The following is a 24,032-nucleotide window of genomic DNA, read 5'->3' as shown; positions in this document are numbered from 1 at the left end:
ATTTTATATGTATAGCAGTTCTTACATTCATAGAAAAATATATAATCTCCGATCTTTTAACTTTTAGCAAAAAGTTTTCCATTCTACATACTATATACCATTCTGTTCTCTTCTTTTTTTTTTTTTTTTTGAACTATGGAATACCACGTTGAATACTCATCAAGCAGGTCGGGAAAAATAGAAAATGAGTCATTTGTACATAAACCATTGATGGAAACAGGTGTGAAAAGAAATAAAAATATCTTTATAGCACTTTCTGTTTCAACAGTATGCCTGCTGGGTGGTTGTGCAATTTATTATTCTCGTACACAGAAGGAAAATTATAACCCTGTGTATGGCAATTCATTGGATGAACAAAGCAGTGATGATTCCATTATAAATTCCTTTTTGAATAGTGAAAGTGGAAAAAAATTTATTGCCTCCAAGTTATCAGAATATCTGGCATCCTATGGCAAAACTGCTGATACGTCAGAAGATATGCAAGATTCTAATTTCGGTTATGAGCAACACATTGATGGAACTGAAATTCCTAGCATAAATAAGGAAAGTGTAAAGGATGGAGGAAGAGCAGAAGAACACTACAAGAATCGATTTGGGAATTTGAAGGTAACCCAGAGGAATGACATAATAAACCTAGCCGATCCTAAATTTTTGATGGCCAACTTAGAATCAGTGAACGCCTTTTACTTGTTTGTGAAGGAATATAAAAAGAATTACACTACTGCTGATGAAATGCAAGAAGGGTTTATTGCATTTTTGGATAATTTAAAAAAGATTCAAACGCATAACCAGAGTAAAAAAAAAAGCTTATACAGAAAAGGGATGAACAAATTTGGAGATTTAACCTTTGAACAATTTCAGAAGAAATATTTAACTCTAAAAACATTTGATTTGAAAAAGAATGAAAATAACATAAAAGGTCTTGTTACATATGATGAAGTAATTAAAAAGTATAAACCCGATGATGCAACATTTGATCGTGCTGCTTATGATTGGAGATTACATAAAGGTGTTACTCCTGTGAAGGATCAAGGAAATTGTGGTTCATGTTGGGCATTCAGTGCAGTAGGAGTTGTTGAATCACAATATGCCATTAGAAAAAATGAAATTGTAAGCATAAGTGAACAACAGTTAGTTGATTGTTCAAAGAACAATTTAGGGTGTAATGGAGGTTTGATTCCATTAGCTTTTGAAGATATGGTAGAAATGGGTAGTCTCTGTTCAATTATGGATTATCCATACTATGCTGTTGATACAGATGTATGTAAAAAGGATACTTGTAAAAAGAAGTATAAAGTTAATAACTTTTTAGAAATACCTGAATTTAAATTTAAAGAAGCTATTAGATATATTGGACCCATAAGTGTTAGCATAGCTGTTTGTGATGATTTCACTTTTTATCAAGGTGGTATATTTGATGTAGATTGTGGAAATAAACCAAACCACGCTGTCATTATCGTTGGTTTTGGTGTTGAAGAAATATATGATGAGGATACCCAAATGAACAAAAAACACTATTATTATATTATTAAAAATTCGTGGGGTATGGATTGGGGTGAGAAAGGATTTATGAGATTTGAAACAGACCTAAATGGATACAGAAGGCAATGTGCCCTTGGTGATGAGGCAATGGCAGCATTGGTAGATTAACAAAGAAAAAACAATGATATTCAAGGGGATATATGTATATATATATATATATATATATATATATATATATATATCATATGTACCCTTACCTGAATTATATATTAATCGTCTGGAATTACTGCTACCACATTTTCCCATTTCGCACGCACACACACGAATGTGCATACGGAAAGGGCGCATATAAATTTTTTTTTTTTTTTTTTTTTTTTTTCTGAATTTGCAAATTTTCACATCCAACTATACGTATTATGCCGTAATCCTTAAATTCCATTTCAGAGTAGCTTTTTTCAACTGCACGAATTAGTGTATTCTTGTCAAGTACAGAAACACACGCCCATAAAACATGAACATGCGTCTTTATAAACTAATGGTACAGTGCATTTTTGCTTGACACACATTATTGCAGGTTCCATTATAAGACATCCCTCTTTTATTTCGAATATGAGAAAGGTTTTTCCCGCGCTCGAATTCGGTTTTTTTCACCCCACGTTCTTTTAACCACATATTACAATGTTACTCCTTTCTGCACTGCACTGTAATTGTACACACCATTTTAAAAAAGAAGTAAAGAACAATTAAATACATACCAGTTAAAACAAAATGTGTATTTTTATCTGTAATATATGTTGTGTACATAATAATATACTCACAAGGAAAAACGATTCACATATGGTTTCACCAGTTTTCATTATTTTTTTCTTTTTTTTTTTTTCTACATGCATTCCAAAGATAATTAGCCCCTTACTTTTTATGTAAATAAGAAAAAATAATAGGAATTTCCGTCAACCTTGTTTGTCATGACGACACATTTTTCCTCCTTTTTCATCTGTAGAGTTGAGAAAATATACTCAAAAAAAAAAAAAAATTACACAGGACTCTATCGAACGGCAGTGGTGCAAACAAAAAATACACAAACACGAATGGTGCAAACTTGTGTAGTTGTTCCAATAAGAAATAAGACATATCTCTTACTTTTCCTTTAAAATGAATGTGAACATTTTTCTTCATATAGATAGGAACAAGAACATTGCATAACGAGGTCAAATGGTTGTACGAGAAGGTGGGGGGATATGTATGCGTGTTAAAATTATGCCTTTAGGGTCACGCATTGTGAGGTTTCAGCAGAAGGGGAAAAAACAACATCAAATAAAAATATATGTATATATATATATATATATATTTCATAAAAAAGTGTTGTAAAAAATTTCCTCGCCTTTTTTTTTCTTGTATGCTAAAATTTGCACGAATTTGAAAAATTCACGCACTGATTACATATCTCTCTCTTTTTCCTATTAAATGAGAAATAGATTATTTGCCAACATCTGCCTTTAATGTAATGATGTGATATATTGGGGAAGGTGAAGTGGGGACACCATGTATTTTCTTCACTGCTTTTTCGCTTTTATTTTATTTTTGCGAACCCTTAGGTATTTTTTGGAACAAAAAAAAAAAAAAAAAATGATGATAATGATGCGAATATGACGATGCAATGATAACAAATGCAATGATGAGATTTACCTTTTTAGACCCCCTTGTAGAAGCAAAGAAAATAGCGCAACAGACGTGACAAAAAAAATAAAAGAAGAAGCAAGTTGAATGTATATACTAGCACTAGAAAAAGATCATATTATGCATATGCACAAAAATCCATAATATTGTTCATATACACTTATATATATGTGTACGTGCAAACATGCATTGTGTGAATAACACCTAAATAAAAAAAAAAAAAGTATATACGTTTATTTTATGACAACCATACTCCGTTTGAAGATTTCCAAATATAATATCTATACCTATTTAAGAAAATAGCGCTTCCAATAATTTTTAATATAAAAAAAAAAAAAAAAAAAATACGTTTTTTTTTTAAATTGTGCAGAAGGTAATAAGGGGGTTACAGAAGAAGGAACCCTACTAATATTACTCCTCCTCCCCCGGCTCTCCAATATTAGGAAAAATAATTATGAAAAGGTTTTCAGTTTAACGTTTCATTGTTCCTTTTAAATAAAATAATTTTTTGAACACATAAGCTAAGCATATGTTTTTTTTCTTCTATGAATGTAAAAAAAAAAAAAAAAAGAAGCCCGTTATTTTTATTTATTTATTTTTTTTTTTTTTTCCCCCTCCACTCTCCATGTACCTTTTATAATTAGGTGGTACAAATTTTATAAGTAACATATTTTAAGTTTTTCTTAAAAATAAATAAAGATTTAATATATTTCCGATTTTTTATGTACATTTTTATATTTATAGGTTATGAATTTTGGTTTTTTCATGTTACTTGTACGTTTAGTCCCTTTTGCCCATTTTTTTTTTTTTTTTTTTTTTTTAGTTCTTTTTGGTTTTTTTTGTTTTTTTTTTTTTTTTTTTTTTTTTTTTTTTTTTTTTTTTTTTTTTTTTTTTTTTTTTTTTTTTTTTTTTTTTTTTTTTTTTTTTTTTTTTTTTTTTTTGCTGTCATTGTGATGGCACCTAGATCATAATAACTCTAGTATAATCTAAGAGATCCGAAGTTTTTCCAAAGAGGATGAATAAAATAGGCCCCAACACATTTACGTGCAAGTGTACGTGTAACATAGCGAACATGTACATCTACGTGTTGTAAATATATATATATATATTGTCGAGAAAAAACACCAGCACACAGACCCTTTTTGCATCTCGTTTTTGTCGAAGCGAACCGCTAACTGCCTACTGCCACAACCTACCACTTACCGCGTATTATTTTTTTTTTTTTTTTCACAATGGAATATCATATGCAATACAATTCCAAGCTTCCTATAAGCGATGAAAAAGAGTCTTTTATGGAAAAGGGGAATTATGGTAAGGTAAATTTAAAAAAAAAGAAGCACTACCTTATCGCTCTGTCCGTTTTAGTTATTTGCATATTCGCATGTACTACATTTTACTTTTCAAAATCCGCAAAAAATGATGATCTGTATAAACAGACACTCGAGGGAAATGCGAATGATGATTACATAATTAATTTCATATTAAGAACAAAAAATGGAAAAAAATTCATTGCATCCAAATTGCAAGAGTTAATATTAAATTATGACAAAAAAAATGACAATCGCGAAAATAAAACTACATCTCAGAGGTTTGTAAAAGAGAAAAAATGTAATGATGGTCGATGTGGTATTAGTCCATATGGAAAAAATGTACCAAATGTGGGAATAATACCCAATCCGAATGCTTTGAATACCCACATTGACACCCAATTCATGATGTCCAACTTAGAATCGTTGAACCAATTTTACATGTTTATAAAAAAACATGGAAAGGAATACAAAACCCCTGATGAAATGCAACGAAGATTTATGGCTTTCTCTGAAAATTTAAAAAATATTCAAACACATAACAGCAATCCGAACAAGCTATACAAAAAAGGAATGAACCATTTTGGAGATCTAACATTTGAAGAATTTCAAAAGAAATATTTAACATTGAAAAAGATTGATTTTAAAACCAATGTAAATAAAATGCCAAGATTTAAAGATTACGAAGATATAATTACTAAGTACAAACCAGAAGATGGAACCTTTGATTATGTTAAACATGATTGGAGAGAATTAAATGCAGTTACACCTGTTAAGAATCAACATATGTGTGGTGCATGCTGGGCCTTTAGCACAGTAGGAACTGTCGAATCCCAGTATGCTATTAGAAGGAATGAATTAGTCTCCTTAAGTGAACAAGAAATGGTTGATTGCTCCTTTAAAAATTATGGTTGTAATGGAGGTACCATCCCACTAGCTTATGAAGATATGTTAGATTTGGGAGGTTTATGTAAAGAAAATGAATATCCATATGTTGATATAACACCAGAATTATGTGATATTGATAGATGCAAGAATAAATATAAAATTACGACATACACAGAAATTCCTCAACTTCGATTTAAGGAAGCAATTAAATTTATAGGACCAATAAGTGTAAGTATTTGTGCAAGTAACGATTTTTCTTTCTATGAAGGAGGTATTTTTGATGGTCCATGTTCAATTTCAGCTAATCATGCCGTTATTTTAGTTGGTTATGGTATGGAAGAGGTATATGATGCTATGACAAAAAAAAATTTAAAACATTATTACTATCTGATTAGAAATTCTTGGGGAGATAAATGGGGAGAAAAGGGATATATGAAAATTGAAACAGATGAATTCGGATTACAAAAGACTTGCGGTCTAGGTGAACAAGCCTTCATTCCTTTAATTGATGAATTTTAAAGTCATGGCTTATAACGAATTTGTATATAAAGGGAAGAGAAGAGAGTATATATGAGGTGGTATATTTTAAGAGGGGGAGAGGAAATAATGTTGCGTATTACAAATTTTACACGTGTGCATACATCCACAAGGTATATACAAAAACATGATTAGTTTTTAAGTATTATTGTACCTTAAAATTGTATGCAAATTCACTCGCTCACCTAACCCTGTTTAAAGAAACAAACTTATGCTATATACAATCGTTATATATTCGTACCAAGTTACAAAGAAACAAAATGGATATGTTGTAAATACATTCTGAATGAACATTTTTTTTATATGATACTTTTTTAATAAACGTATATAAAAATGCACACCTATTTTTTTTTTTTTTTTTTTTTAATAATAAAAGAAATTTGCTAGACTTTACGTTTTTTCCCATTTGGCTAGTTAGTCCATTTGAGCCCCTCGTTATGTGCATTAAATAAAATGTAAATGGAATAAAAAAAAAAAAAAAATAATTAAAAAGCATGAACTGTTAAGAATAATTAGACTTAACAACGCATGATCATAAAAAGGGGAAAGGAGAGGAGAGGGAGCCATGAAATAAAAAAAAAAAAAAAAAAAAAAAAAAATTAAAAAGCATGTACTGTTCAGAATTATTAAGCGCGTTCCATAGCAACACTTTGTCTCTGAAGGGGAGAGAAGGAGTGGGCCACGAAATAAAAAAAAAAAAGTAATAAAATAAAATTTATGATATTTCAACCTGCGCGCATGTTTGGTATGATGCTTTATTTTATTTTTCTTAAGAAAAAAATCCTTTATTTAGGGTGGGGTGTGTTATTTATGTTGGTTTCTTTTTTCCCCTTTTTACATTATCGAGTAGGTATATAATATAACTTTTGAAGATTTTCCGAATTTTCTGCTTATGCATATATGAAGGAGACTTGTTGAGGGAAAATTGGTAAGGGGGGGGTATGGTTTTTTATTGATAAATTCTATTAAAACCTAAGTTTAAGGTATCTTTTATTTTTTTGTTCGCACCCGTTTTATGTGATATTCGACATTATTCTCTAGTGTGTGCAGTTATGTCGACATTTGCTTATTTAGTTCGTGCTTGTAACAATTTGTGTGCAGTAAAATTTGCAATTTGCATGGCTTTCACTGTAGTTCGCACACGATCTTTATTGTCTTACTACTTTATGTTGAGAAATGCCTTTGTTCGAAATTTTATTGGTTCAATATTTTTATAATTTTTTTTGAAAACGAGAAGGATTGGTATTCGTGGAGGGGGGTGGTGGGTAAGACAGATTTAGTACATTTTTTTTTTTCCGAAAATGGTGAAATTGGGGAATAGAGGAAAAAAAAACAAAACAAGAAAAAGCAAAACAAAAAAAAAAATTTTTCAAACATGCCCATTGAAGCATGATACTAATTAACGAAAATAAATGCTCACATAGAAATAATGAGATATATAGAAGTATACATATAAGTGCACTAAAAAAAGGGTCCATTTTTTCCCGAGTCTCAATATGTTTATTTAAGAAAGCGAAACTTAAGCAATTATGTGTTTATATATTTATGCGCTAGCAAATTAATTACATGCGGACATGTATATCAAAAAGTTCTGTTTTAGCTTATGCGAAAATGTGTAAAATTCTTTTATTCATCTGTCCCTAGAACTGAATTGTATGTATATATTTTCCCAGCTTCACACGAATAGATCGAGTGGCTAAGGTACCAAGGCGGAGGGGGGCGCGCCCTCGCAAATTGAATTCTCTCCATCACGTGCCATGTTACTGTTTCGTATCATATTGTCCCGTGTCATTGTGCCAAGTTTTTAAGGAAAATATATGAGGAGTTCGTCGGAATAAAACAAATGATGGTTGATGGGATGCATACATAAATATATCGAAAATGTTACGAAGAACAAACTGAAAAAGATAAATAAGAAACTGCACTTTTAGTGGAAAAATTTTGTTGAAAATGTACATACATATATAAATATATATAAATATCCATATTGTATATATATTTTAGCACGTTTTTTTTTTTTTTTCTCCTAAAAATACTGTTTTCCGGTACGTGCTTTTTCGTTTTATTTTATTTTTGTAAAAACTGCTTAATTTCTTATTCGCATGTAAAGAGAAAAAAGATATATTCAACACATATATACGCAAATTAACTATATTATATGCACTTTGCAGTTTTCCAATGTAATATGGGGTAATAAATATATGTACCTTATTTTTTTCACCCCTCTCAACACTCGCTCCAACCCTTTTCCTTTGATGTCCATTTTAAGTATAATAACAAAAATGTGAGATTCAAAATAGTCTTCACTAGGTCGTTTTTTTTTTTTTTTTTTTTTTTTTTTGATTTTATTTATTGCATTTTTTTTTTGGAAAAGTTACAAAAAATAGTTTTTATTTGTTAAATAATCAAAGGGGGCTATAGGAAAGATTTTTTTTTTTTTTTTTCATTTTTTTAAGCACCTAAACTTAACGTTATAGGTATATACATTAACAATTTAAAAATACAAATTTTTTGACACAAGCTTCGCAAGAAAATAACGAAAGAAAAATATAAAATTAAAATAAAAAGCATAAAATATTTTTCAAGTTGAAAAGCTTCCAAAGTGCAGTATTGTACACTTTCGAAGAAAAACGCCTCTTTAATCTTGTGGTTTTTTTTTTTTCTCAAAATTGCACTTTTGCAAAAGTACGAATAAAGGATAAAAAGTGAGAGGAATCCAAATATTTTTAAAATAATTTTAATAAAATGGAGTATCACATAGAATATACCAGTGACAAATCTCATAAACCAGAAAAGGAGTTGTTTGTAGAAAAATCATTTAATGAAAAAAGTTCGAAGAGAAATAAAAACATCCTTATAGTCCTCTCCATTTCAGCCATATGTTTATTTGCTGGATCAACAGTTTACTTTACCCGTACAGGGAAGGAAAATAATAACCATTTTTATGGAAATTCCATTGATGAGCATAACAATGATGATTACATTATAACATCCTTATTGAAAAGTAAGGGAGGAAAAAAATTCATTGTTTCTAAATTAGAAGAATTGATTGTGACCCATTTGAAGAATGGCGAACTTGATAGTGAAAAGGAACAACTAATCAATTTGAAAGAGAAGAAAGGAGATGATAGAAGATATAATAATGCAGTTGTTTCTGAGAGTAAAAAAAGGGTGGGGAATTTAAAGGCATCTAGAATAATAAATGATATAAACTTTTTTGATACTAGATTTTTGATGACCAACATAGAAACAGTGAATGCATTTTACCTGTTCATGAAGAAGCATGGAAAGAAATATAAAACTTCTGAAGAAATGCAAGAAAGATTTCTTGCTTTCTCTGAAAATTTAAAAAAAATAGAAAGGCATAATAGCAACCCGAATATTTTGTACAAAACAGGACTGAATCAGTATAGTGATCTATCATTTGAAGAATTAAAAAAAAGTATTTTAATTTCAAAACGTGATTTACGTAAAATATTAGGAGATTCTCCATACATGACTAGTTATGATGATGCTATAAAGAAATATAAATCCCCCAATGCAATTGTTGAAAATATACATTATGATTGGAGAGAATTAAATGCAGTTACACCTGTGAAGAATCAAGGTATGTGTGGTTCATGTTGGGCATTTGCAGTTGTAGGAAGTGTAGAATCTCAATATGCTATTAGAAGAAATCAACAAGTTTCAATAAGTGAACAAGAATTAGTTGATTGTTCTGCTAAGAACTTAGGATGTTATGGTGGTTTGGCAGGATATGCATTTGATGACATGATTGAATTAGGTTTTTTCTGTGCAGAAGAAGATTATCCATATTTTGGTGTTCAACCATTACAGTGTCGTACGAATCAGTGTAAGAAAAAATACACTATTAAAAGTTATGTTCAAATTCCAAGTGATAAATTTAAAGAGGCTATTCAATTTTTAGGACCCCTCACTGTGGATATTGATGCTGATGATGATTTTGCAATTTATACTGAAGGTATTTATAACAGTGATTCCAATGATGAAACTAATCATGAAGTTATGCTTGTTGGTTATGGTATGGAAGAAATATTCAATAACCAATTAAATAAAAATGAAAAACATTACTATTACATTATTAAAAATTCATGGGGAACTACATGGGGTGAAAAAGGATTTATGAGGATTGAGACGGACGAATTAGGTTTGAAGAAGACCAATAACATGAGTGTTGCATACGTCCCCTTACTTGATTAAAATTGTTAACCACATTTCTCATGCTTGCCAAAAGATATATTATTTCCAGCTTTCTACATATATTCACATTAAAATGAGAAAAAAAAAAAAAAAAAAAAAAAAAAAAAAAAGGGGTTAAACTGTTTCCTCCTTTTATTAAATATTCAAGCAACAGAGATCTACGAGGTACAATGCATATTCTTTTTTTTTCTTTTTTTTTTTCTTTTTTTTTTCGGGTATATATACATTTTACCTAGAAAAATGTAGAGAAAAATTAAATAAAGTTCCCAATATATTTTCCGCTATTATATTACAATGCCTATGTACCAAATTTTCCGTTTTTGATTTAATACTTTTCCCCTATTTTTTTTTTTTTTTTTTTTTTTATGCTACTATATATTAGTGTTCCATGATTAATAGCTTTTTTTTCTGCTTTTTCCTCATTTTTACATTGTTGTAAAGTAAATTGGTACATAAAAGAGGAAAAAAAAATTATGCCAAAAATTAAGCCAAAGATTAAGCCAAAAATTAAGCAAAAATTAAGACAAAAATTAAGCAAAAGTGAAACAAAAGCTAAACAAAAATTAAATTGCAGCAAATGGGATTGGTGGTGTGGATTTGTGCATTACACATGGATTCTTGAAACAATTTTAAAATTTTTTAAAATTGAAAAAAATAATGGTACATTATTAAATTAACAAATAAGAAATTTTTGCCACCATTAGGCGCGTTTTTCTTCTTTTTGTTTTTTATTAGCATGCAGTATAGCAATCAATGTGACTCTTTAGCTTCGATTTTTATTTTCTTGCCTTTATCCAATTTAACAAGTATATACATGTATATATATATATATATGTATGCATTTTTTTTTTTGATTAAGATATTTCATTATGTTAACATTCCTCAAATGATGATATACACGTTGTCTTGATGCTTTCACTTTAATATTTTTCCCTATGTGCATACAGATGGTTTCTGTACCGTTATTCGGTCAAGGGTGTGTCTACATATGTGCATGTATACATTTACGTATGCATGTATGTGTCCTCCTTTAAGGGGCCCTCTAAAATACACATGCTTTCTTGATTACTTAAACATGAGTGGGGAGAGTGAAGGTACATGACATGATTTAAATCCGATTCTATCCGTTTCACTACTCCTCGATTTGTGGTGCATCCGTACACGTTAGGCTGTCAATTCGGTAGTATTTGTTCTATAGGAATTGGAAGGGGGATAAAAAATTCGTGTCACATATTGGGGTCACAAAACATTTCCACTAAGTAGATGCATCTTCACTGCATAGCACGCGTGGCATTGTCATTCAGATCTAGACATTACACAAAACACAATCACAAACATGTGTCTATAGGTGCTTATGAAGCAAATCAGATAGAAATACATAATCATGATGGTATACTTACTAGTGAATCCTTCAGATAATCGTGAGAATATCCGCACAGTATTTCCAGCAGGTGGATAGACTTCAAAAAGTGAGAACATATTCTTTTTCTATAAAAGGGTAAACGGATGGGAAAAAAAAAAAAAAAAAAAATTACAAAATAATTAGCACCATTTGCAGTATTTGCAGCATTTGCAGTATTAGCAGTATTAGCGGTATTAGCAGAATAATGAACAAAAGAATTAGCGATTTTTGTGCGATCCTTATATATTCAAGAATTCGTAATGTTGGGAAAAAGGTTCTCCTATTCTTCTCTCGTTAGTGTACATGCGAAGAATTATTTTCCACACTAGGGGCGAGATGAAAAAACACATCAATGCCTCCCACACACACACATAGGAAAGTGTGCACATATATATATATATATGCACATTTGCAAATAAGGCACTCCTTTTGCTATTGTACAATTATGAACGAAAAATAAGCGTCCGCAGAATCACACTAAATGAAATAAAAAAATATATATTTTTTCTATTTGCTTGTTTACTTCTCCTCATAGGAAATGGTAAAATCCTTCTCTGATAGTAATATGTCTGTATTTATCGAATTCGCCTGAGCTTCCCCCAATTCTTCGTATAACCAAGCCAATACATAATTTGCCCTAGGAATGACATCTACAGCATATTTGATTCTTTGCATCTGATAGTATATGGCCTTTTCCCAGTTACACTTATCTCTATACCCCTCAAACAATATTGTATACAATTGATACATAATCCAATGTTGTGTAAATATTTTATCAGCTTGAATATAAACGGCCAATGCATCTGAAATGTCATTTTTGTCTGTTTCCTGTAATCTTTCTATGTAGCTATTTTCATATTCGATATATTCATATGCTGTAGCTTCTGATATTTCGGACTCACAGATGTTGCACTTGGTAATAATAGGGATTTCGTCGTGGTATTCACTTTTTATGAAGAACGTCCCTGGGAGGTGGGGGTGCAAACAGAAATTTGTTTATCATATATGGCCGCTCCTTGGTAAATAACCAAATCTCGTGTCTACTCGATGAGCTGCGTTCACTGATGTGTATGTCAACTCAGATCTATATGTATGTGTGTGTGTGTGTGTACGTATGTGTGTATGTATGTGCATGCATGGGTTGGGTGTATAGACGCTCCTTGCATGTCAATGCCTTTTTTCCTTACCTATCCCGCAAGTTGAGCATTTAAACCCCCTTGAGTAATCAATTGGGTTCGTGCATCTACTGCACATGCACACGAATAGCCAATTTGTAAGTTTCTCTCTTCTAACTGTGTATCCAGTGGTTGATATATAAAAAGAAAAAAAAAAAAAAAAAAAAAAAAAACACCATTAGGGAATAGTAAAGATTCAAATAATTCGTTTGTCTTGGGGGGAGTGTAGTGCACATCTTTTTCCGAACGAAAAAAAAAAAAGAATAAATAAAAAACATTAACTTTAGTATATGAACAGGCACAATTTTCTTGACCCATTTACTCCTTATTCTTCTTCATCTTCTTTTTTTTTTTTTTTTTTTTTTTCGCTTTTTTCCTCCCCTTACTGTTGCAGGATTTATACAAATCATCGTCTCCCAGGTATGATATTGTTAATTCGTCACCAACTGTTAGCTTAACTCTAGCTCTCAGAACAAAACTGTCATCGTTTCCATAGTGCCAACAGGCAGTTGAGTTGCAACTGTGTGCAAGCATAGAGATCCCTTTGGAAAGTGAAAAATTATAATTAAATATGAACGGGAGGAAAAAGAGATATGTGTAATGCTACATGCCACATCATACATGCGCATGGACAAGGGGTACAAAGCTCGTCCCTTGCAGTGATATCTCGCTCTTGGACATTTCTGTCTAATGCAAGCTGAGCAGACATGTAGAGTAATCCAAAACACATGTCTCCACTGTGTTTCTCCTTACGATTGTACAGAACCAATCCCTCGTTGTCTGTATGATGGCCAAAGGCATTGTAATGCCAAACTTGTATTATCCTGTCGTATATTTGTGGATCTATCAATTTCTTTTGGTAATAATAATACTTTTTTCCATTTTTGGAAGTTTTTTTTTCGCACACCTTTTCTAAAACATTGAACACATCAGCATCTGCCTCTCTATTTGGTTCTGGAATCCATTTATCGATACACGCCTTAAAATCACGTTCGTCCAGTAATGTTATAGTACATAATGCAGCATAGTGCCATTTGAGAGGTAATTCAAAATTGTCTTCGTTATTTAACTTATTAAGATACGTCCATAACTGTTCATTTAAGCTAGGTGTAATTATTAATAATGGTTTTTCAATAAAAATAATAGAACCCGCATCTAAATTTTTTCGTGTAAACATACATCTACCTTTGCCTTTAACATATGCAATTTCAACTTGTTTATCTATTTCTTCATTATTATATATTTCTAATTTTTCATCTACGTAATCCTCGTTCTCCTCTGATTCTTCAACTACATCTGCAGATTTCTCGTCCTTTATACTTATTTGATTGCTTTCCTCTGGCACAATTCTTTTATGTTCTCCAATTTTTACTTGTGTTCTACTTCCCTCGCACTTTTCTCTCTTGTATTTAGAATTCGTTCCACCATCTGACTCTTCCTCTATCATTTCATTTTCATATTGGTCTTCATACACATCTTCGGTTTCACCATCAACGTGTTCATTAATCGCTTCTTCATCTGGGTATTCCTCTTCTTCTCCGTACTCTACTTCACCTGCCTCAAATGCATATTCCCCATCTACTTCCTCCCCATCTGCATATTCCTCTTCTCCTTCCTCCTCTTCTCCTTCCTCCTCATCTACATCCTCCCCATCTACTTCCACCCCATCTGGGTATTCCTCTTCTTCTTCCTCGTCCTCCTCATAAGACTCCATATCATCCTCTACATCTGAATATTCCTTCGTTTCACACTTGTATTTTTCAAAATCATGATATGCATATGGTTCCCTGCTTGTTACTCCTACACTTTCGTGTTCATTTTTACCTCTACTCTTATGTTTGTTTTTACTTCGATCGATATATTCGCCCTCATTGGTGCATCTATTCCTCTCATCTTTTTTGTTTTTAATGTAATATTCATTGGCAAAATCGGTGCTTTCATTAGTTCCATCTTCATTCATGCGTGAAAAGGAGCCTACAAGATATTTTTTCTTCTTGTAGTTTTTAACATCCCCTAAATCATCATGTAACATGTAAAAGTCATCTATACCAATTTCTCTTTTTTCATTTTCGGTCTTTTCAACATCATTTCTATGCTTTTTCTCAGAATAATCAAATGAATCCCCTGTAAAGATGGAAAAGAAATTTGTAACGAATGAATGAAGATATTTCCAGAATTTTTTTTTGCACCTGGGAAATGGATTAAACTATTATGCATGCAATGTATAGCATATGAAAAGGAAAAAAATAAAAATAAAAATAAAATAAAATAAACGTGAAAGTGAAACAGAAATCAAAACCGAAATCGAAATCGTAACTAAAGTCGAAACCGAAATCGAAATCGTAACTAAAGTCGAAACCGAAATCGAAAGTGAAAGAGGAAATGTTTAAGCAAAAATCATTTCCAGAAAAGCATAATTTCAATCACAATGATATTGAATGGTTCTACAACCAATCCATGCATAAATTTCACATTTCCTTTGAATATTCTTCAAAACGGAATATAGAGAAGCAGGAAAGGTCATTCCACCATAAGCCTACATATTTTGACTAAAATTTACCCCTCCCCTCATTTACCCCCTTTTCAAGAGGAATACACAAAAATACATGTACTGACTGAAAATATATTCTCTCCCAAATTCATATGAAATCCTTTTTGTGTACATTCTTGAACATATACATGCATAATGAATAAGTTAAGTATGGAAACAGTACCTTCCAAATCGAGCGTTTTTGCATGAGCCCAATCCTTTTCATCAATGATGTCAACTTCTACCATTTCTTTTTTTTTCCTATGGGATCTCCTAAGTTTCCTAAAAATTGTCTCCATATCGTTTCTTTGTCTTCTTGGTGCTGCTTCACTTTTTCGTCTCTCTATCTCTGTGTGTGCGTCTTTTTTTTTTTTTTTTTTTTTTTTTTTTTACTTTTCTCCCCTTGGTAATATGCAAATTTATATTTATATTGTGGTAGAAGGCAAGTTCATAACATCATCAAATTTTATGAGTTCTTGGTAAGCATATATGTAGAAAGATAAACAATGCTGTATGCTGTTAAACATTCAACTCAGGGGATATTAGTCAAATGAATTTTCAGAGTGTGAATTCATCATACAAAGCAAAAAAAAAAAAAAAAAAATGTAGAGTCCCTAAAAAATTAGCACAATGTGAAATTCTAAAGAAATAACAGTTTTTTTATTTTTGCGTCTCAAATGGGTGATAAATTTAATTATAATGGTATGTTTTGGAGGGTGAGGTGTGAGATGTTGTATATACCTTTTGAAAGTCTGCAATAATTTTTTTTTTTTTTTTTCTTTTCAATAATGACTTGACAAATTGATAGAGGCGATATGACAAAAATAGAAATGTGTGAATCAAATTTAACAATTTCAGTTTATACCTACATGTATACGAACAAACGTGAATATACGTATGTATGCATAATGTATGAGGACGAAATGTATGAAGAAAAAAAGGCATGAACACTTTTTTAATTTATAATAACAAGAATGATATAGGGAAATCGGTTCTGTTAGTGTTCCACCGTAAGGAAAAAAATTTACCATACATGAACATATGCATATATGTGTGTATATATATGCACACACATTTATACATATTAACGATTATACATTTCATAGGTTGACACATATTATATTACATGCAGGAAATGTACAACGAACACTTTTACATCAGAAATGAACCGAGAGACAGTGCAAATACACCATAGGGGAAAATATCATCATAAATGAGACTATACATACGGGAAAAAATTTTGGAAAAATAGAGGAAAAGTGAAAACAAAAATAATACAGGGTGTTCCAAACAAGGAAAGCACAACAGATCGTGCCAAGCGGGGAAAGGACAAAAGAACGTCCTAAATACGAGAAAAAAAAAAATGATAATAATAAGATTAATTAAACAAAAACAAAAACAAACACTTAATGTAACACTTTCCAAAAAAAAAAAAAAAAAAATTTATCAACAACGCAAGGACACACAGGAACTTTATGCCTATGTATGATAAAAAAAAAAAAAAAAAAATAGAGTTACTTGAAAAACGTTTCTGGTATGACAAAGTACAATAGAATAGCTTTTGTTGATGGAGGTGTCGTAAATGTGTCTATATAAATTGGGTTATATATGCATTAAACATATATAATATATTTCATCACATGCAAACTGCACAATGATAAAATTACACATACATCGAAAAGCACGGGAAGTTAATCATTATCACAACGAGGAGAAGTAGAAAGAGACAAACACATATACACGCACAAACATATATATACACAAACACTTATATATACACAAACAATTATATATATATATATATACACTCACGTCTTCTTATGAGTTCGCACAAAAATTACCCACACCAACGTACCCACTGTTGAGGTATGTCTACATCATTTAATTACACACAAAAGGTATTACATGCACACACATAAAAAAGTGAATTGTATTTCGTCTAAGGACTTTTTAATTTGAATATGCATACATGCGTACATATTTATATGTAAATATTTACATAATCCTTTCCACTGATTATTTATCTATTCACGAAATTTGCACTAAGCGGAAGTAACACATTGTCTGCACACATGAGTAAAAAAAAAATAAACAAGTGAAATATGCACATGTGTGGGGCTAAATATAAATATACACATGTACATATGTACATATATATATGCACAGGTACATGTACATTAGCTAATACACAATCGTAATTTCACATTTCTACAGCTTGTATTCTTACGTTTTTAATCATTTATTCGTTTGGCATGTTAGGTGCAAAAAAATAAATAAATAAAATAAAGTACAAATAGAATAAAATAAAGTACAAATATAATGAAATAAAGTACAAATAGAATAAAATAAAGTACAAATAGAATAAAATAAAGTACAAATAGAATAAAATAAAATACAAATAGAATAAAATAAAATACAAGGAAAAAATAATAAAATAAATAAAGTTAACCCCACCGTTCACTTTACCCTTAAAAGCAAACTAATGGAAAATTACAATTGTCAAAGAGGGAGAGAATTGGATCACATGAAAAAAGAAAAAAAAAAAAAAAAAACATCTGGTTTGAGTATTACGCGAGTGTGTACGTGTTTGTGTGTGTGTGTTTGTGTGTGCGTCCATCATGTAAAAAAAACCATACGCATAAAGACGTGTGCCAATATTTGCACTTTTAAAAGTGGACATATTTCGAAAAAGTTGAAACTCATTTATTTTATTTATTTTTTCTTCCTTTTTGAAATTAATTTGTTTAACTTCAAGTTAAATGCCTCGTTTTAATGAAAATGCGGAGAATTACCCAAATTTATTTTATTATTATATTTTATAATTTTTTTTTTTTTTTTTTTTTTTGCATACCCATTTAGTGTATATATAAAAAAGTATATCCAGAATTAAAGCATGCATGTATAATTTCTATTGAAAAGTGTAACATATGTCTATGCTATTCTTAAGCGGAAAAATGTTACGACTAGTATGAAGGTAATAAAGCGTATGCTGGCTTTTTTTACATGGCATGCTTGGTACACTTGTCACGCATGACACACTTAACATGCATGGAAACGCAGTTAATAGTCCTTTCCATTCAATTTAACGAAGCAGAGAGAGCGTAAAAAATGGGGGAGAATATAATCTAAACAATGAAATAGTAAAGTACTAAGCAATAGACGAGTAACAAACGTAAAAAAACCTTTTCGTGCATCTCCGTCTTGTCCAACTTTATTAACTCATTTACGTTACCATGTCAGTATAGCGAAATGGAGAAATAATTTTAAAATTCCTTGACCAAGATAAAAAAAAAAAAAAAAAAAAAAAAAAAGAATATTCAAAAGAACCTTACAATTTGCATTAAATACAATTAAAGATACTTTTTTTTATCTTATATTTTCCTCGGGAAAATTTATTAGGAACACTTTATAATTTTACATATGATGTGTCACATCAAAGAATTCCTCTATATGCACCAGTATTTGTATATATAAGTATGATTTTATCTTCCTTTTCTTCCTCACCAAGTTGTTGTTAAAATGGATTATCAAAAATTGGAAAAACATACATTTCTGTGAAGGGAATCGTAAAGAAAAAAAAAAAAAAAAAAAAAGAGTGGGGGACTCAAGCAGATTAACGAAGCACCGCAGAAATCATCCCACACCACTTCCTCCACAAAAAAAAGAAAAAAAAAAAAAAAAAGATCTATAATTATTCGATGTGTATACCCATGCAACATGACTGGGGAATAGAACAAAAGAAAGGAACATCCTTCTTGTTTTTTTAGAAATTTTCTTTTTTTATTCATAATATTACTCACCAGAGGAAACAACAAGATGAATAAAATTTTCGACTTGATTCTAACCAAAGTATAGACTCATAAAAATTTTCATATCTCTTTTTAGTTTTATAAGTGTGTGTTTTTCGCACGTCCAATGTTAATAAGAAAAGGTTTTCTTTTTATTTTTCCTTATTTTATTCTTTATTTTTGACATAACTCTAATTTTTTACATATAAGACACACTGGACCAAAAAAAAAAAAAAAAAAAAAAAAAAAAAAAAAAATTATTATATTTTCAAAACATGAACATATCCTCATAGTGAAAAAAATTTCCTATACCCCTACTCGCCCGGTACATACACGTATTTTTTTATTTACTCAAAAAAAAAAAAAGAAAAAAAAAAACGCTAGGAGTAAAATGAAATAACACATATACGTATACGTGTGTAAAAGGTATATTAAAGAATGTCATATTGGTTCTCCAAGTCGAAGTCTCATATTTCGTTTTAAGAAGCTGTTTGAATTTGATTACCTATTTGTATGCATATCGTAAATGTACCTTCTGGACGCAGAAAACAGATATAAGAAAAAACACTATACACATTTTGTTTTCCCATTCAACAAAAAAAAAAAAAAAAAAGGAAAAAAAAATGAATTTTACTCTTAAAATTTTGAGTTTTTTTTCCTGTTATATGATTTTAGAATTATGTCTAATTCCAAATAGTTTTAGCAAAATAATAAGCAAAGATGTGCCTGAGGTAAGTGGGTTCACCAATGTGCCTAATGGTATGAATCACAAAAAAAAAAAAAATAAAATAATATTTGCATGTTAAGAAGAAAATTCTGGTGGATACCATCTTCATTTTAAACAATTCTATAATTTGTTGGTTTATTCGCTTATTAGCCTATTTGCCTATTTGTTTATTGGTTCATTGTTGTATTGACCTAATTGCCTAATCGTTTATTCGTTTTTTTTTTTTTTTTTTCCTTTTTGCAGGTCCAGTAGACTTACCCGCTCAGCTGAAGCTCAATTTAGGGATGCGAAGATACAAGCATAACAATCCCTTCCACAAAGATGAGAACAATGATATGGAAAAAGAAATGAGCAAAGATGCAGACGAACTACAGGAAATTATAGTATAATTATACAATTTAGTTAATATTACATAAATAGAAGAAAATAAATACATAAACTAATTTGAATAATTTCCCTTCACACATTATACGTAGAATAAAGCTAATTTCCCTGGTTCACAACCTGACAACATGTATATGCAACATCAGGAAAATTATGTACCTTTCATTTTACATTACATAAATTTTCTCGGGTTCTGTTTGATCCTGTCCTCAAGTCCATGTGTATATATTCGTGTATATACTTACATATATATATGTTTATCTTATGCCTATACACATTACTCAGTAGAATAGAACATTCTCCCTATGAATAGACATTTCTGTGTCCTCAAAAATTTCTGTTTTTTTTTTTTTTTTTTTAATTATCTTTTTTTTTAGGATATTCCTCCATGGTTAGCTAAAATGATTAATTTATCAAATAACAGTAAAAGCACATTAGAATCACTAGGTTATTAATACATTCAAAAAAATTAAATATATTTTAGCACGCATAGGCAAAACATTGAATGGAGACATGTAGAGGAGAATTCTATAAAAAATGTGAAAAGTTTCAAGAATAACAAAAAAAAAAAAAAAAAAAAAAAAAAAACCTTCACAATGTTATTATCACTATGACCATTACTCCCATTTCAACATTTCCACAGGTGTTGCAAATTTACCGGATATTAACGCATGTAAAGGAATAAAAAATTTGAAGGAACAAATGTTGTGCATACTTGAAGGTATATAAAAATAAAATAAAAATAAATTCCTCTACTTGGGGAAAGCAGTTCTCACATAGAATTAGCTAAATATTTATGAAAATCACATCATGTGGATATTAAAATTTTTTTTTAAAATAAAAATTTAGCGCTTGAGGACATTAAGGGAGTCTATCAGGATGGTTGGGATGAGAACTGTTCTCATTTGCTATTTTTGCAAAAAAAACAGAAATTAAAGCCAAGATAGGAGATGATAACCTGTGCTTAGGATATATGTTACTTTTTTTTTTTTTTTTTTTTTTTTTTTTTTCTTCTTTTCATTTTTTCAACTTGTCAGCAAAGGACATAACCTCTTTAACAGCTCGTGTGCTAGCTGGAGGAAGGTACAGAAATAGTAGTCCCGACTCAACATGACCCTATATGTCAACTCCCTACGTTTACACATTTTACATCCTCTTTTTACATTTCTTTTATGTGTGTATCAACCCTCACTTCACGGAAAATATTTCTCACATTGACAGAATGGCTGTGCGTGCATTGTCAAGGCTGAAGACCCTGGCATCTAAGTTTGAAAATAGACAGCTCATGTTAAATAAAAATGCATCGGGACAAGTTTTCTCGTTTATACCTATTTAGAAAATCTCTCTGAAAATTATGTATGCAATACATCTGTCCCCACCGTACCCCAATACATAAATATATAAATATATACACATTTTTATGTAGGAAAAAACTGGGAACCCCAATGGTATAAAAGCAGCATAAATAGAATGATTATTTTATTTTTATTCTTTTTAATTATGTGTGCCTTTTGTACATTTTCTACTTTTATGTGAATTTTTTTTTTTTTTTTTTTTTGGCGTGTACCATGGGACATAGGCCTCACTAATTATGCTTCAACGAGAATCTACATCAGACAGGTAATGATGAAATAAGTCAGAAATCATAAAAATGAAAAATGTAGAAAAGAAAAAAAAAAAAAAAAGAAATTGAATGGATGCATATTTTTGAATTATAAACTCTTAATTATTTTCCACAACAGGGACAGGTGGTTATGCGGATCCATTTTAACTCTGTTAACAGATCTACCTGTTGTGTCAGACTTAGCTGATATAAAAACGGGATCATATGGTCATGTGAATGGTTAAAAAAAAGGGTTGTTCTTAGATATGATGTGAAAGAAACAGAAAAAAAACAAAAAATGTACATAAGTTCACATTAGCACATATGCTTGCATAATTCATTATCCATTAAGATTTCCCATATGTGAAAACATTTATTTTATTTTATTTTTTTTTTTTCCTTCTCCCTTTTTAACAGTTATTATGCCAAGACAATCTAGGGTAAGAAACCCTGATAGACATATTTTAAAATTACGAGAAGGTGCACCTCCTTCCAGCCTCATCGGTGGATACACAACAAGTTAGCAAGAAGCAAATAGAGAAAAGAAGAATGAAATTTTTTATTCTTCGCCTTGATATGAGCATATTATATTTTTAATATTGTTACAAAGTTACTTCCTTATGTTGAATTGTGAATAAACGCGTATTATTTCTGAATTGATTTGTCCCTTTTTTTTTTTTTTTTCCCCCCTTCTTTTCAGTTCAAGAAGAATACACGATTTGAATTTATTTCATTTTTTTTTTTTTTTTTTTTTTTTTTTTTTTTTTTTTTTTTATTTTTTTTTTTTTTTTTTTTTTTTTAAAATGTGGAAAAAATTTTTTTTTTTTTTTTTTGTAAAAAAAAAATTTTTTTTTTTTTTTTTTTTTTTTTTTTAAAATCTATTTTTTTTTTTTTTTTTTTTTTTTTTTTTTTTTTTTTTTTTTTTTTTTTTTTTTTTTTTTTTTGTAAATTGTTTTTCGTTTTCATTTTTGTAAAAATGGCGAAAAAGTTTTTTTTCTCTTTTTGCGAATAAAAAGACTTTTTTTTTTTTTTTTTCTCTCTTTATAAACTCAAATTTTTGTTTCATTTTTCCAATTTTTGTGAGGAGTAGAACTTACAGGGGTATTTAAAAAACTGGAAATATAAATAAGTATACCCAGACTACTCACATGTGTAAACACATACATAAATGAAAACATGCATTCTGATACGACAAAACTTCATGATTAGTTCCTTTTTTTTCATTGGAGATATAAATTAGATTTGTCATTCTTTCAATCAACATTTTTGTCACCAAAATTTGGTTGTTTGTTTGAGTGGTCTATAATAGGAGTAATCTTGCCAGAACTTTAGCTTGGGTTTTCCATACCCCTTAACCTCATGATATCTGTTCAGAGAAAAAATAAGAAAAATGAATTCAGATGAAATAAAAGAGGGAAAGGGCGTGATGAAAAGTGTAAAATAAAAACTGCCTCTCCTGTGCATATGCTTTTTTTTTTTTTTTTTTTCTTTTTTCTTTTTTCTGGTTCGTTTATTCCCTTAATCGGTAGCGGTTATTCTTTATTCGCTAATGGTTAATGGTTAATGGTTAACTGGAATATGTTCGGCTCACCTGTAAGGTCTGTACTTGTCAAAGCTTAGGAGCTTCTTACGCGTGGCCCAATAACCGTGTCTATGATACCATTTCCATTTGCTTGGCCAGTAAGTACCTGAAGATGTTGTAGAGACACGGGGGTATATGTGCTATGAGTGTGTCGTTACATCTGTGCAAATCTGTCGTGTTTTGTTGTATTGTATATTGTGTTGCGATTTTTTTTTTTTTTTTTTTTTTTTTTTTCATGGGGATGACAATATTTATCAACCCCCTTTGTGCCACATTCGGATGTGTGTAACCTTTCCATTTGCGACCCTTCCAAAACACAACGGATATGGAATCAATAAGGTTCCTTAAATATTCATTGACTCGAATGATCAAAATGCTCGTACTGATGTAATTGTTTTTTAAAATGTGGTAGTTGGTGTCATATTGAGGGAACTTATACCTGTAAAATATTGGGACTGTGCATAGAGACAACAAGGTTTCAATCAAATTACAGATGTTGTTTATAAATCTCACTTGGTCATTTTTAATTATCTGTTTCGCTATGCCCATTATATATAAGAAATGCTGAAAATTTTTGCTTCTTTTATTGGCTTTGCTATAGGTGCATGTATGTACGGCTATTATGCATATCTCTATAAAAATATTTCTATATAAATATTTCTAAGTACATATTTCTATATAAATGTTTCTATTCACATATTTCTATATACATATTTCTATGCACATATT

At 30.2% G+C, this 24,032-nt stretch overlaps 6 protein-coding genes across 6 annotated transcripts; 4 read left to right on the top strand and 2 right to left on the bottom strand.

Annotated features, from left to right (window-relative positions):
- Positions 1 to 135: 135 nt before the first annotated feature.
- Positions 136 to 1,650, top strand: PGO_091240 (cysteine proteinase gondepain 2; the record flags this gene model as incomplete). Its single annotated transcript, XM_028687713.1, has 1 exon — positions 136 to 1,650. One exon carries the CDS (start codon positions 136 to 138, stop codon positions 1,648 to 1,650), a length of 1,515 nt encoding a protein of 504 aa, XP_028543514.1.
- Positions 1,651 to 4,391: 2,741 nt separating this feature from the next.
- Positions 4,392 to 5,873, top strand: PGO_091230 (cysteine proteinase gondepain 3; the record flags this gene model as incomplete). The annotated part of the gene is made up of 1 exon (XM_028687712.1): positions 4,392 to 5,873. One exon carries the CDS (start codon positions 4,392 to 4,394, stop codon positions 5,871 to 5,873), a length of 1,482 nt encoding a protein of 493 aa, XP_028543513.1.
- A 2,763-nt stretch (positions 5,874 to 8,636) lies between these two features.
- On the top strand, positions 8,637 to 10,112 carry PGO_091220 (cysteine proteinase gondepain 4; the record flags this gene model as incomplete). Its single annotated transcript, XM_028687711.1, has 1 exon — positions 8,637 to 10,112. The coding sequence occupies one exon, from the start codon at positions 8,637 to 8,639 to the stop codon at positions 10,110 to 10,112; it is 1,476 nt and encodes a 491-aa protein (XP_028543512.1).
- A 1,132-nt stretch (positions 10,113 to 11,244) lies between these two features.
- Positions 11,245 to 15,518, bottom strand: PGO_091210 (SET domain protein; the record flags this gene model as incomplete). The annotated part of the gene is made up of 7 exons (XM_028687710.1): positions 11,245 to 11,304; positions 11,513 to 11,600; positions 12,038 to 12,479; positions 12,702 to 12,806; positions 13,076 to 13,231; positions 13,443 to 14,813; positions 15,404 to 15,518. 7 exons carry the CDS (start codon positions 15,516 to 15,518, stop codon positions 11,245 to 11,247), a joined length of 2,337 nt encoding a protein of 778 aa, XP_028543511.1.
- Positions 15,519 to 19,630: 4,112 nt separating this feature from the next.
- PGO_091200 (hypothetical protein) lies at positions 19,631 to 22,444 on the top strand (the record flags this gene model as incomplete). Its single annotated transcript, XM_028687709.1, has 13 exons — positions 19,631 to 19,766; positions 19,978 to 20,117; positions 20,211 to 20,273; positions 20,496 to 20,565; positions 20,762 to 20,839; positions 20,968 to 21,000; positions 21,156 to 21,201; positions 21,340 to 21,405; positions 21,545 to 21,566; positions 21,698 to 21,738; positions 21,861 to 21,961; positions 22,139 to 22,240; positions 22,422 to 22,444. 13 exons carry the CDS (start codon positions 19,631 to 19,633, stop codon positions 22,442 to 22,444), a joined length of 921 nt encoding a protein of 306 aa, XP_028543510.1.
- Positions 22,445 to 22,990: 546 nt separating this feature from the next.
- On the bottom strand, positions 22,991 to 23,852 carry PGO_091190 (hypothetical protein, conserved; the record flags this gene model as incomplete). Its single annotated transcript, XM_028687708.1, has 3 exons — positions 22,991 to 23,087; positions 23,313 to 23,409; positions 23,594 to 23,852. 3 exons carry the CDS (start codon positions 23,850 to 23,852, stop codon positions 22,991 to 22,993), a joined length of 453 nt encoding a protein of 150 aa, XP_028543509.1.
- Positions 23,853 to 24,032: the final 180 nt, after the last annotated feature.

This window comes from Plasmodium gonderi (genome assembly GCF_002157705.1).
Source record: "Plasmodium gonderi DNA, contig: Chr09, whole genome shotgun sequence".
In the NCBI taxonomy this organism is placed as follows: Eukaryota; Apicomplexa; class Aconoidasida; order Haemosporida; family Plasmodiidae; genus Plasmodium; species Plasmodium gonderi.
The sequence above is the reverse complement of the archived record's forward strand: the minus strand, read 5'-3'. Positions and strand labels throughout refer to the sequence as shown.